The 12,538-nt window shown below is 47.0% G+C and overlaps 4 protein-coding genes across 4 annotated transcripts; all 4 read right to left on the bottom strand.

The window, feature by feature from the left end:
- Positions 1 to 469: 469 nt before the first annotated feature.
- FOIG_06928 (uncharacterized protein) lies at positions 470 to 1,801 on the bottom strand. Its single transcript, XM_031206167.1, has 4 exons — positions 1,245 to 1,801; positions 923 to 1,189; positions 737 to 875; positions 470 to 685 (listed from the first exon to the last, which is right to left on the bottom strand). Exons 1-4 carry the CDS (start codon positions 1,707 to 1,709, stop codon positions 546 to 548), a joined length of 1,011 nt encoding a protein of 336 aa, XP_031064891.1. The 5' UTR covers positions 1,710 to 1,801; the 3' UTR covers positions 470 to 545.
- A 1,045-nt stretch (positions 1,802 to 2,846) lies between these two features.
- FOIG_06929 (uncharacterized protein) lies at positions 2,847 to 5,109 on the bottom strand (the record flags this gene model as incomplete). Its single annotated transcript, XM_031206168.1, has 6 exons — positions 2,847 to 3,211; positions 3,264 to 3,461; positions 3,514 to 3,579; positions 3,627 to 3,779; positions 3,835 to 4,231; positions 4,285 to 5,109. 6 exons carry the CDS (start codon positions 5,107 to 5,109, stop codon positions 2,847 to 2,849), a joined length of 2,004 nt encoding a protein of 667 aa, XP_031064892.1.
- A 2,160-nt stretch (positions 5,110 to 7,269) lies between these two features.
- FOIG_06930 (uncharacterized protein) lies at positions 7,270 to 9,796 on the bottom strand. The gene is made up of 3 exons (XM_031206169.1): positions 9,035 to 9,796; positions 8,336 to 8,986; positions 7,270 to 8,281 (listed from the first exon to the last, which is right to left on the bottom strand). Exons 1-3 carry the CDS (start codon positions 9,126 to 9,128, stop codon positions 7,380 to 7,382), a joined length of 1,647 nt encoding a protein of 548 aa, XP_031064893.1. The 5' UTR covers positions 9,129 to 9,796; the 3' UTR covers positions 7,270 to 7,379.
- A 202-nt stretch (positions 9,797 to 9,998) lies between these two features.
- On the bottom strand, positions 9,999 to 12,263 carry FOIG_06931 (uncharacterized protein). Its single transcript, XM_031206170.1, has 2 exons — positions 11,733 to 12,263; positions 9,999 to 11,684 (listed from the first exon to the last, which is right to left on the bottom strand). The coding sequence occupies exons 1-2, from the start codon at positions 12,238 to 12,240 to the stop codon at positions 10,105 to 10,107; spliced, it is 2,088 nt and encodes a 695-aa protein (XP_031064894.1). The 5' UTR covers positions 12,241 to 12,263; the 3' UTR covers positions 9,999 to 10,104.
- Positions 12,264 to 12,538: the final 275 nt, after the last annotated feature.

A 12,538-nucleotide genomic window follows, 5' to 3' on the forward strand; every position in this document is an offset into this window, starting at 1 on the left:
TATGCCCCGATACCTAAATTGTGCATTCAGTGGAGAACCATGGTAGTTTGATGCTTATAGGTACATGCTTTGCAAGACATCGCAAGGATACTTCTGTGAAGCGACTATGTGCGAAGAAGTATAGCAAAAGTTTGAGTGAATTGAAAGGAAGACCAGTGAGCGCGATTATAGAATGAGTCCTAGTCGATAACCACAGCAGTCAATATGGAGAATGTAAGACGAAACCCGGATCGTCGATCTATGTAACTGAGATCTATCTGCGAGAAAACCCGTCATTAATATTTGAAAATTGGCAACTAATTTTGAAATTCCATGTTGCATTCAGAGATGAGCGTTCAGCCATACCTGTAGGGTTACTTTCATAGCCTCGTAAAATCTATCCAGCATCTCATGGGGCCCGTTGCTAGTACCCGGTAAGACTTTTTATAACATCTGAGGTTCAAAATATTTAACATGGCATGGACATCAGTCAAGAACCAAAAGGCTGCAATAAAGCAGCATGAATCGTATTAATAAGTAAATGGTAAGAGGCTTAAGCTACCATACTACCAGATTCTACCAACACCAGCTCCAAGTTTGGCCACGGTAGGGACAAGCTTGAGGGGAGTCAACTTGTACTTGTAATCAGCCTTGTAGAAGTTACCCTTCTGTGTAATGTTAACTCCAGCCTTACCCCAATCGTTCTCTGTTTAATAGTCAGTCGTAAGATCTTGAATGGTAGAAGAAGTATACATACTGGCTCCAAGGTTCGCATAGCCATCAAGCTCCTCGTCACCACAAGTGCAAGTGTTGGGAGAATCCATGGGGATGACAAGACCGTAAGTGCTCAGAGCCTCACTAGTGTTACCTCGGAAAACGTTGCCCTCAACAAGAACCTTTTTCAATTAGTCAAAGTTTCACAATTGGCCTGCGCCAGGCATACCTGGTTATCAGATCGACTGTGGATAGCTTGGTACAGGAAGTCCTCGTAGAGGTTGTTGTACACATGCTGGTGGCCAAAGCGACCAGCGGGACCACGGGTTCCCATGTTGCGCCAGTAGTTGTGATGGTATGTGACGTGGAGGTGGCCGAAGTCGAGGTCGCGGAAGGTAGCGTCGTTGCCAACGAGGGAAGACTTCCAGTGGTCGTGGAAGTAGTTCCATGAGACAGTGATCCAGTCCGAGGCACGGATAATATCGACTTGTCCATCCTGGAAAAAGAGGTCAGCTAAACACTTGGCAGTTGGCAGCTTGCACGGGACTTACGTAGTGATCAGGACCTTGGTTAATATCAGAAGAAAACTCGTTGTGATCAACCCAGACGCGAGTGCTGTTTCGGATAGTGATGCAATCATTATCCAAAATATGGGTGATCTTCAAGTTCTGCAGAATGACATTGTCTCCATGATAAACATCGACGCCAGCACCAGTGATATGAGCGGTCAATCCAACACCAATGAGAGAAGTGTTGGATCCGACTTTGAGGCGAGAAGGGAGAGTAACTTTGCCCTTGAGCTTCACGATCTTAGGCTCAGTACCCTTGACAGCAGCGACAAGCTCCTCGGCGGTAGTAACAGTAACAGTCTTTCCACCCTTGCCACCAGTGGTAATGCCAATGGGATTGTCCTTCGCATAACCCTCAACACCCCAAGTCGCGAGACTGAGGTATTCCTTGGGAAACGCAACAGTGAGAGTCGCAAAGACACCGCAGAGAACCGAGGACAGCTTCATCTTGGCAGTTGAACAAGAATGAGAAGGAACTGAGATGTCAATGGCACAAACATGGTCTTTGGCACGGTATATGTATTCAAGATCATCTGCGCTTTTTTCTCTTTACATCAAGAACCCCGAGCTCGGTTAGGATTAAAGTACTGCTTAATTCCGGGGTGTTTGCGGGGAACCCCTGTCGGGCTTGACAATTAGCACCAATGATCAGACGAGAGGGGCTCTTGATCAAACGGCGCAGATCACTGGGTGTTTATAAGTGGTGGAATTTGTTTCGCCGTCAAATTACGGTTAAAGATAAACAATGATCGGCTCGGACCTTATTGGGGTAGGTAGCAGTGCTAACGAACGGAAAACCCTGAAGGGAATGGTATGCTTAAATTGCGGAAAGATTTCGTATTCTTTATCTTATCTATTGAGGAGATCTTCTGCGATTGCGAACAGGAATCTCATCAATTGACTTGATATGCTATACGTAATGTTGTAATGTTCACTTGATCTGTCCTTTTTCATCGCCCATGGATTTTCTCAAGGAACCCAAAGCCCGAGGGCGACACCAAATGACTATTTACTTTTCCGCATCTAAAGTTTTGGCTAGTCTAATATGGTAATGGAGTTGGGGGTTGGGGGTTACGGTCAAGCGGGAGGTGGTTCCATTGCATATGTCAAGACCCAAGGTACCAACGCGCCCTAGTCCCCGATCACCTCGGCTAGCAACCTTCGGTCACAATAATGCCATCAATCACATCTCAATGAACAAGATGAAAGGGGTTTAGTATAAAGATGCAAGAATGGAAAGCTTCAAGCAGGATGCTAATGAACAGATACCATCACCTTTGAGTAACAATTGTCAGCGCCAAGAGAAATAGACCCCAACAATGGTTGCAAGCCTAGATGAATGATGAATACCATTCCTGCCCGTTGGGGGTTCACGGGACCAGAAATCACAACTTCGTGTCCGTGTGGCTTTTGACTACAACATTTTGGTATTTGCAGTGTATCAAGGCTATCTATCTATGGATATACTTGGTGCTCTGAAGTTCATCTATCCAAGCACTGCCATTTTTGTTTTCATGCACCATCGCGATGAAGAAAATGCTCTCTACTTTTCACTCGACTGGGTATCACGATGTATCGCCCTTCTCAGTTGTTCTTCAACTCCCCAAGAGCAGCAACCCGGTTCTGAGCCAGCATCAAGAGCCGGTCTACCTGAATGACACCTCCATTCTTGAGACCAAGTAGATGAGCGCTCTTGATCAAGTTCTTGATCTCACGACCATTCAGCTTCATCTCAGCCAGCTTGTTCATCTCCTCGTCTGGAATCTCAACTTGAGTGCCCCCAGCCCGATTGATGAAGTTCTGCCAGACCTTCTTCCGAGCTTCAAATGTCAAGTCCTTGTATGGAAGGAAGAGATCCACGCGGGACTGGAAGGCTGTGTCGATGCTGGCTGTTCGATTGGTCGTGAGGAAGCAGACTCCTGTGTAGTACTCAAGCTTGGTGAGGAATACTATATTTGTTAGTATGCGAATGAAGGAAGAGTAGGAAGTTATGGTGCTTACCAGCCACGAGCTCGTTCCTAGCTAGGTCGCTATCAGTGCGAGCGCCGAGGAAAACGTCGGCTTCATCGAGGAGGAGCATAGCATTCCAGAGGCCACACAGAGTGAGTCCTCGCTCCAGTGCAAGCTCGACCTCCTTTGGTACGGTTCCCAGATCTCCAGCGCTCATGGAGTACAGCGGCACACGCGCCTTCTCGGCAACTGCATAATGTGTCAACCAATCTAAACCTCCCCGCTTGCAGATTCAACTTACCTGCTTCTGCGGTATAGGTCTTTCCTACACCAGGTGGTCCAAACATGAGAATGATAATACCGCGACCTGCGAATGTCAGATGTTGCTCGAGTTTGCTAATTGAGGTAACTTACCCTTGTCTTGGATAAAGTCGTCAAAGCTATTGGCGAGAGTCTTGTTCTCCACAAACTCCCAAGCAAGCTGCTTCTCTGTGCCCGGAAGCACTAGATGGTTGAATGCGGCATCATTCCACACCACAGGAGTTAGGTCATCCACATAGAACTGGGCTTTTTGTCATGGTCAGCTTTTAAGTGAGTCGAAATCGAAGTGATGACAACTTACCCCATTCCTTGGTCTTGAGGTCAAAGCCTTTCAACCACGGTGTCGCAACAAGACACATGTCATCAGTGAGGTCCTCAAGAGTCTCAGAGCGTCCTGCATTGTCGTTTGGTGCTTTTACCGTCATTTCTGCATTACCTTCCACCACCGGTGTATCGCGTTCCTCGGAAGTATCTGTGTCATCATTGTCGTCCTCGCCCTCGTCGCGGCAGAAGTCGCAGGAGCCATCGTCGCAGCCCCAGCCATCACAGCCACGACGTTTAGATTTATTCTTATCTGATTTCTCATCCTCGTCTTGTTTCTTGGGTTGGTCGTCCCCGATTAAGGAAGCGAGATCGGGTTTCACTATATCGTTTGTCAGGTAGTAAGCGTGAGCGTCAACGATGACCCGACCAGAGACCTGCGCCACGAGTTAGCTAAACTTAATAAACAAACTCACATGAGTCTTCCTACCGGTCGCTCCTCTGATTTCCCAGGAGGCAATAAAATCTTTGTTCCAGAACAGGCTTGGAAATGATAGCCACGCAGGGTTTCAAACTTTCGGCCTCGTTCAATCATCTGCTGTCGAATCTTGGAAGGGGAATTGTGGAAAGACAAGGGGTAGGCAGGTAGCGAGGTGACTCGTCGATAGGCAGCGAATTCTGGGATGATAATCATGGTGTTCGAATAGCCACAACGATTACCATTCCAGTCAAGATACTCCAGATAAACCTCCCAGTACGGCGGTGAGCAGCTTGGCTCCACGAGTTTGTATTTCGTAACGCGGCATACAGCATCGACGCCGTAGAATTTTGTGATCACAAATTCATGTGGAGCAAAGATCTGCCACAGGTCCGCGAACATGACGTTTCCAGTCTTGCGCGTCTTCACAAGTGCGTCAACCTTGGGGGCTAGGATCGGAGTCAGGAATTCTAGGAGTTGAGTCGAAGCTTCTGGTACAGGCTCTTTGTCTGTAGCATCACAGAGAGACAGAAGACGGTCCCACCGGTGGACCAGAGGCATGAACGGTGGTTTGAAAGTCCATTTCTCGAGCTCAAGATCAAGGTCTTGGTATTTTGCCAGGACGGTCGAGAGCACTCCTTGCATGGCGGGACTATTAATGGTAAAAGAGTCAGTCACCCACTGATGGTCACTGAAAACGTGCCGGTGAACGATTGGATCCTTGGAGATGGTATTTTCTGTGTCGTCATATTCTTCTTCGTTGGTCGGGAACTTGGACCACCTGTCAGGACAGCGACCCGTGCAGCGATGCCTGTAGAGCTTGGTTTCGGGAGACATTGTGAATCGGGATAGTTATTGTGGCGAGGATGGAAAAGCTGAAGTGTCGGTGTTGAATGATTCAAGTCTGTTCGAAATCCAGTTCTGAGACCGGCTCAACATCCTCTCTTATAACTGATAGTACCAAGGTTTGTTGCCGGTTGAGTCACCGGAAGGTGTTTTTAGGTTGCTCGTAAGATTGCCTTGATTGGGGTCATCCTTCGCTCGCAAAGTCTAACAAGGACCAGTATTTGTCGTTTTAGTGGATCAGCCTATCATCCCCCGTTTGAATGTTTGCGCGCTTTGTTGGTCCATGAATCCCGTTCAAATCAGGCCGGACCGAGCCAATAACTTTGTCTACTCCCCGCGACGATTTCTGTTACTAAGACTTTATTTTCCTACTGGTCGATTTTTCGCCGACTGGTCATATAATTGTCTGGAGGCTTATAGACGTAGACATATGCAACCGTTAGGCGTGCAACAAGCTGCGGTTCCTGATTGAGATAAACTCTAGGTAATTCCCCCCACAGAACCATATTTTTCCATACAGTCTCCCTCATTTGTTTGTCCTCTCTCTTTTGATTTCTTGCGCTGTTTATGTTTGCAGGGCGGCAGTGACTCTTGGCCGACGCTTGGGCCACTCTCGATTTGTTTCAGTGCATGGTGCACCTTGCTTGACTTTGAGGGCGGTGCTGATTGAGAAGCAGTTTGCCGCTGTGCATAGACCACCAACAAAGAGTCTTCATCACACCGGCAGGGTTTGGTTTGGCCCAATAGTATACTCGATGAGCGCGTTTGGTTGCTCTCTGTTGCGACATACATCATTAGCCATTGGCGATAGAACAGCAAGAATCATATATTGCGTTTGCTCAAATTTTATCTGTCCCCCAAACTTTATCAATCTAACCAAAAGATTGCTCCAATGTCAAAATATTATCCTTGTACGGTGATTCAGCCGGCAGGTTACACTCTACATAGAGGTAAACCACATGATTCCAAAAGATTCTCGACGCAATATACTGATCGCTAACACTAACAACTATTGTGTGATACTACTAATATCTCGCAAGGCAAATCTAGGCAATACACCAAATTTTATTAGTTCAGTGCATAAGTGCTTTACTGCATAATCCCATGGAGATGAATGCGACAGGCTTGACTAATAGAGTAGCGCTGCCAAGACCGAAAATGATATGTTTTCTTAGTTGAACTATAAACGTTGAGGCTGAACCTTATCTTAACCACCGAGTCTTCGTACGGAATTTCTAGCTACTCAGAGCTTCTAGATTACCATTCAAGTCTACTAAAATATCCATGGATCTATCTTAGTAATCGAGATGCCTGATAGCCCGGAGAAATTCCCGCAGGTTAATGGACTAGATCACTCTTTACTAACTTTTCTATTCGTTTTAGTGCTTGGGGATCTTGCGAGAGCCTTCGAGAGTAACTGAACTGCGATCATTCAATGGCAATTATTCAGCAATTGGAATCATCATAACATCCTCTTTTGTCTACTCCGGTATTTAAATCATCTTACCCTTTTCTATGTCCCATCGTGACTACCCCGCGGAGCCAATACGCCGATACTTGATCTTTTCTTAAGTTCAGGTGGCAGAACGGCTTTCTCTTCAATAACTGGGCCATTTAGTACTGCGAAACCTGACGGTATGGAACCAGGATCGCTTCTACTAGTAGTGGGGGATGTGTTCGCGACTCAAACTCTGCCAATGGCTTGCTTGAAGGCGTTCATATGCTCACTACCCGTAGAATCAAAATTTAGATATCCCCAAGAAAATCTGGCTTCAACATTGCTATTCGTCATCCGGCATAATCCAGGTCGACAACGCCAATTCAGCTGGCGAAATGAAATTTATGACCACAGTCCTATGATATCATAAGAAAAATGACTTCCCTAAAGTCACGACGAAGATGATATTGAACCATGTATGGTAGCGAGCTAAGCACTGATTTACCACTCGTCGGGTTTGTATCTGCATATCTGTATGCACTGCATATCACCGTTAGTGATGCATGTTGGCTGTTCAATTACCTCTTTGCAGCTTGGCGTGCATGATACGAGGTTTTTTGCATGGCAGGCCTCAATTCTGGTGGAGCTCAGAAGCGGCTAGTCTTACAGCAGGTAGTCTTTGTTTTCTTCAATATAGCGGACTAGATAATATCGTCCATCATAACTTTCCTTAGTGTCTGCTAGCTATGACGAAAAGATGTAGCCAATCTAAGGGAAATATCGTTGTGTATGCTTTGTATTAACAGAGTCAACCACTCGGTGCTCATACTGTGTCTTCCGTTCTATTCCCTGACTTACTCCTCCATCGTCCTTCCAACCACGAAACAAGTTTCGTGATTGACAAGTTCTTTTTCAAACTTTCCGCCTTCCTGGTCTTCAACAGATAACCTATAGCGAAAAGAATCGTGACAGCCACGACAGACGCCACCGCCCACCATTTCAGCGCATTACCAAGTCCAATGAGTGGATCCATGTTCATGGACAACAATGTGGCCACCAGGCTCGGTGGGATGAAGAACGATGCCAGTATGGTGAGCCTTGATGTGTTGCTGGCATCAGTAAGGCTGATCGTCGAATTGACAACCGTGCTGAGACGGTCGATCCGTGTTTCGTAGTCCTCTAAGCGTTTCTTAATAATCTCCAAATCAGCTTTGTAGAGCTCAAAGTATTTGGCAACTTTGCTCCCTTTGTCATCAATGACTTGGCTCATAGTTGCTTGAAGCATATCTCGTGATTGGGGTACCCATCGCCGCCAGAGGTGAAGCTTCCTCAGACTCTGTTTTTGATGATCAGTGCCTCCGGAATCAGGGAAGAATGAAGGGTTCGCAATTCCCCAGTCGATCTGGTTGAGCCGGGCGTTAAGATAGTCAGAGAACGTGAGCCACTCGCCACACACCAAGTGCAGCAAGCACTGAATCGGAATGGCAAGTTGTTCATTAGCATCATCCAAGGGCTTTGCGAAGTTGGCGGTCTTCTTGGCCCATAAGATGTAGTCTTCAAACCAGCTCATTGACTTTCCTGTAGTGTTGGATCTCGAAGATGACGGAATCTGGAGGTCATCAAATGAGTCCTCGTTGACTCCAAATTTCGGTATTTCGCCCCAGTTAGGATATCCACGCCAAAGAGGATACCCAGCTTCTGGAGTTGGTTCAAGCAGAAGGACACCTGATTTTCGATTATAGTTAGCAAGGCTTCCCTTGCACGAATCAACATGCTTACCGATAGTTGACTTTTCGTTCAACCAGAACGTAGAACGACTGCGCATATGTCCAACTTTTGCATCCACTCTTGTATCCTGTTTTTCATCCACTTCACTCTGATTTCGAATGGCTTCAGCTTTAAGTCTTTCCCATATAGTAGGATCTGGATCCTTATCCCAGAAGATTTGGTTCCTGTCTGCATCCAAGCGTCGCATAACATTAAAATTATTGACTTGGTTTTTGGCCTCCGTTAGCTGGCTTTGATTCTCAAAATAGCGAGAGCGGATCAAGCGAAGCTGGAACCAGCTCTGCCGTTTGGCATCAATCTGAAGTATTGACGGCTCACGCCATCGATCGCGAATATTGTTCCAGACATAGTCTGTGATGTGAGCGCGGAAGAACCGTGGATCGATGGACAACCCTGAGCCCAAGATCTCAATCACATCGCGTGAAAGGTCCTCCACAACAAACAAACTGCAGTTGTGTACTGATTGGTCTTCCTTGGCATCGTAAATAGCTTTTCGTAACTGTTTGTGGGCAGTCTGAATATCACCGTCCGTAGAGTTATCTTCCAAACGGTACTGGTCAAGGACTAGATTTCCTGCTTCCTGGAATTTAAGCAAAGCAACATTCATTCTTGTTGCCCGGCGACGTTGTTCAGCTTCTTTTCCTACATCGAGTTAGAAACTAAAATGTCAAAAGAGGGCGGGTCACAAACGAGTCTCAGGATATGTATATCGCGGCTTCTCGTTCTCGTCCTTTTCCTCTCCAGGGAAGATGCACCAGCGTGTAGGCACAGTCCCAACTTCCATGAAATCGTTTAGAAGCTCTAGCTGCGGCCATCTCTTTGATAGACTCTTGACATACTTCAAATAGGGCCCTTGCTCCGTAGGCCTGTAATTTTCAGTGCTGCTTAGTTTTTATCATGAAGTGATACTTACCCTTTCCAACCCTGATCCCCAAGGCGACGTCTAATATGTTCCTTCTTCTTATCTTGGTATGCGTCTCCAAGCTGTGAGTCGTGTAGCCGCATGCTGGATAGATAAGCTGGGGATCAGGGGAGTAAAGTTTCAGTGTATTGCTCACAGTCCTCTGACCTACTCTGACTTTTCTTTTCTTCTTGTAGATTCCCCACTGGGTATTTGTAATTCAGGAAACAAGGCTCTTGTCACCGTACAATGAGAAGGGCGAAAACAAATGCAATGGCGAGTCTCAGCCAGTTACTGTGATTGGTGAGGTTAATGAGCAAGTGCCAGCTTCACCACACACAGATACGACATGTCTCATTTCCTCCGAACATCACATATGCTGTGTAACCGACACGCTGAACAGTATTGGGCTTGGCGCCTAGTTGTACCATGCGATCCAAGTCTCTTTTCTTTTTCTCGGGTCCAGCTCGAGCAGGCTCTTTCACAAGTCAAGCTAAGAAGTGAATATTCATGTCTATGGTTCTGGATTGTGAGTTCAGCAAATTTCTCCCAAATAGATAAATTCCAAGGTTGTTAAAAAGTCTGATCTACTAGCGTTACTCGGATCATGATATGACATCAAATTTTTCAGCTTATGCACGTTGCACAGGGATCTGCGGAGAAGCAGGCTCAGCCGTCCCAAATTCTCAGCCAGACAGGGTCCCGAGTGGACCGACCCTAAAAGAATGCATGACTACGGGGCACATGCGCATTTCAGGCAGCGATTACAACATTTCATTGTTTCCTCAAACTCGGAGCCTGATTCGGTACGTACTCTGTATTCACAAACGGAATAATACCGCGATGCAATTTGTTCCTTCTACACCAGCACTACTGTAGCCTCAGAAGCCTTCTCCAAGATCACGTCGCCTTCAGTCCTGTTGCTGTAAAATCTGGACTTTGTCCAGAAAACTCCAATCCCAAGCCTTGTCATACCCTTCTCCTGGCTGCCTACTTCATCATTTGATGACTCTGTGAGAAGTAACGTAAAGTATTCCTTCTTCTCAGGGACTTCCATTACAAAAAGGCACGACACAGTCGGCATCTCCGCCCCATCAGGAATTCTGCTATCCAGAAACGCCTCTCCAAAGATTTCGTCGCCTCCCGGGGCTGCAAGAACGTGGTGCCGAGATTCCTGTGTAACAGAGCGTGCCCCCAATGTTGCCTGGATGATCTTTCCTTTGACTGTCAAGCGAGCGACTGTCAGAGGGGACGCAAGTGGAGTTTCTTTCCACTGCAAATCACTCTCTAAAAGCTCAATCATAGAGAGTGTGGGGGTCGTGTGTACATAGCCCTTGATCCCGCCTTTCACAGACATCCAGGACCATGACGGGATGCTTCCTGGCTCACGGATCACCCCACGCATTTTCGCTTCCCACACAAGTCCATTTGCGATATCCTCTTCCCATATGCCTGCCAGGTGAGTATAGCCGGTCTGCTTTATGAACATTTCTGTGAGGCCAGCGATAGCGTTCCATTTGTCGCTTTGGTAAGTCAGATCACGATTTGAGTAGTTTGTCACCATCTGATACCAATGTCGCAGATAGTTCTTTCCATCCTCTCCAGGACCTTGCTGCACTATATCAGCCCACTGAATCAGACCACCATCAATGTCTCGCGATCCATCGATCAGTCCGTCCTCCGTAGCATAGCGGCTAGGACATTTCCAAAGCCACTGCTCCTTGCCAAAACAGACAATCCTCGATGCTAGCACAGCTTCTTGAAGTGTCCAGCCTCTAGTATTCAAAGGCTCCGACATCCTATCAAGCTCCCGATGCGTCTCCATCCGAACACTAACCGTCTCCCCGTGGATCTTGACACACTCGGCGCCTTGGAAGGGGAGAAGAAGACCCATATCTGGGGTATCGGATGAAGTAGCTGCTAGTGTGAGATGTGCGTTCGTATAAACAGATCCCATCTTGACAGACTCGGCTTCCCAGTCTTGGCGGGAGTCTTGAATAATGCACAAGCCATCGATCCAAAGATATCGGATTCCTAGATAGAGTGTCGCGAGGATAGTTTCCCTTTGCGTCAAAGGCAAGTCGAAGAAATTGATTCCTTCTTTGTGCTTTTGTAGATTCTCACTTGTCGTTTTGAAATGGAGATCTGGGTTGGCACCCCAGCAGTAGCTCAAAGCCGTATAGGTTCCAGTTTCTCCCTCCTCCGTCTCTCGTAGTTTGATCTTGATGTCATTGGGATCTGATGGGATGTCCGAACTTCCAGTCAGGTCTAGCACGCGCGTTGGAAGTTTTGCTTCTTTGGTATTAGGAAGAGATTTGATACACTGTTCATGAGATTCGCATTCCTTCAGCCACATCTTCAGTGTATCTTGCCGCTTAAAAGGTTCTGATTCATCCAGTTCATAGTGAGGAATCCAGAATCTTCGAGTAGCAAGACTTCCTATTTAACGTATGAGATATATCTTCTTGAGTCGCGATGATGACATACCAAGACGAGATGGCGAAGATAGCGTCAAAGGCACTCCGCCATTCGTGTAGAGCTTCCTATCTCCAACCCAACCAACTGCCATGATATACTTCTCGTGCTTGGTCAACTCGACAGTAACAGGCCTTGAGAAGTTGTTCTCGTCACATAACTCCGGGTTGCCTCGCTGAAATTCAGCTAGCACTGAGGCGGCACCACGCTGTATGCTAATTTCCAGCCATTTGCAGGTCGAGCACGTGTCGCCTGAGTTGATCAGGTGCATGACATTGGGCTGATGCTGGATAAGCTGTGGTGGATCTGGATGAAGCATGAGTTGGCAGTATTTGCAGATTCCATCTGCCGTTGGGCTCGTAAACCCCCATTCATCGGGCGTAGCGGGGGGGCCAGGGACCGGTTCAGCTCTGAGATTCTGGATGTCACTCCCTCGAAGGCCAAAAATAGCGGCCTCCTCGGGTGATTTTGCGCTGAACACCAAGACCGTTTTTGGTGGTGCTGATTCTTCTGAAGCCATGGTTGGAAGTTTGGCAGCCGAAGAGGGACTGACGATAGTTGCAGTCGTCAAATATAGAGGGGTTAGGCTAGGCGGTGTAGTCACGTGACGTAAGCACAACCCCAGACAAATCGTCCTTACTGTGGATTATAACCTGATACTGCCTGGAATAGGCTGAAAAGAGGCTTGGCAATTATATAAATGGGGTAGGACTTAAGTAAAGTTGAATTAACGGGTTGGGCAAAGGGTGTGGTCGAGGAATACGAATCGAGTCTAGTGAACAGGCTACCCTATACCTTCTCATTCCATCCCAAACTGC

This window comes from Fusarium odoratissimum (assembly GCF_000260195.1).
Source record: "Fusarium odoratissimum NRRL 54006 unplaced genomic scaffold supercont1.9, whole genome shotgun sequence".
Lineage (NCBI taxonomy): Eukaryota > Fungi > Ascomycota > Sordariomycetes > Hypocreales > Nectriaceae > Fusarium > Fusarium odoratissimum.

What these genes read in the sequence shown, in the direction of transcription:
- FOIG_06928 (XM_031206167.1), bottom strand. Translation starts at nt 1,709, where the DNA reads ATGAAGCTGTCCTCGGTTCTCTGCGGTGTCTTTGCGACTCTCACTGTT. An exon ending in ACAGTCGATCTGATAACCAG is followed by an intron (nt 876 to 922) that starts GTATGCCTGGCG and finishes TAATTGAAAAAG; the next exon opens with GTTCTTGTTGAGGGCAACGT. An exon ending in CTATGCGAACCTTGGAGCCA is followed by an intron (nt 686 to 736) that starts GTATGTATACTT and finishes ACTATTAAACAG; the next exon opens with AGAACGATTGGGGTAAGGCT.
- FOIG_06930 (XM_031206169.1), bottom strand. Translation starts at nt 9,128, where the DNA reads ATGGAAGTTGGGACTGTGCCTACACGCTGGTGCATCTTCCCTGGAGAG. An exon ending in ATATACATATCCTGAGACTC is followed by an intron (nt 8,987 to 9,034) that starts GTTTGTGACCCG and finishes AACTCGATGTAG; the next exon opens with GAAAAGAAGCTGAACAACGT. An exon ending in GAACGAAAAGTCAACTATCG is followed by an intron (nt 8,282 to 8,335) that starts GTAAGCATGTTG and finishes ATCGAAAATCAG; the next exon opens with GTGTCCTTCTGCTTGAACCA.
- FOIG_06931 (XM_031206170.1), bottom strand. Translation starts at nt 12,240, where the DNA reads ATGGCTTCAGAAGAATCAGCACCACCAAAAACGGTCTTGGTGTTCAGC. An exon ending in ATCTTCGCCATCTCGTCTTG is followed by an intron (nt 11,685 to 11,732) that starts GTATGTCATCAT and finishes TACGTTAAATAG; the next exon opens with GAAGTCTTGCTACTCGAAGA.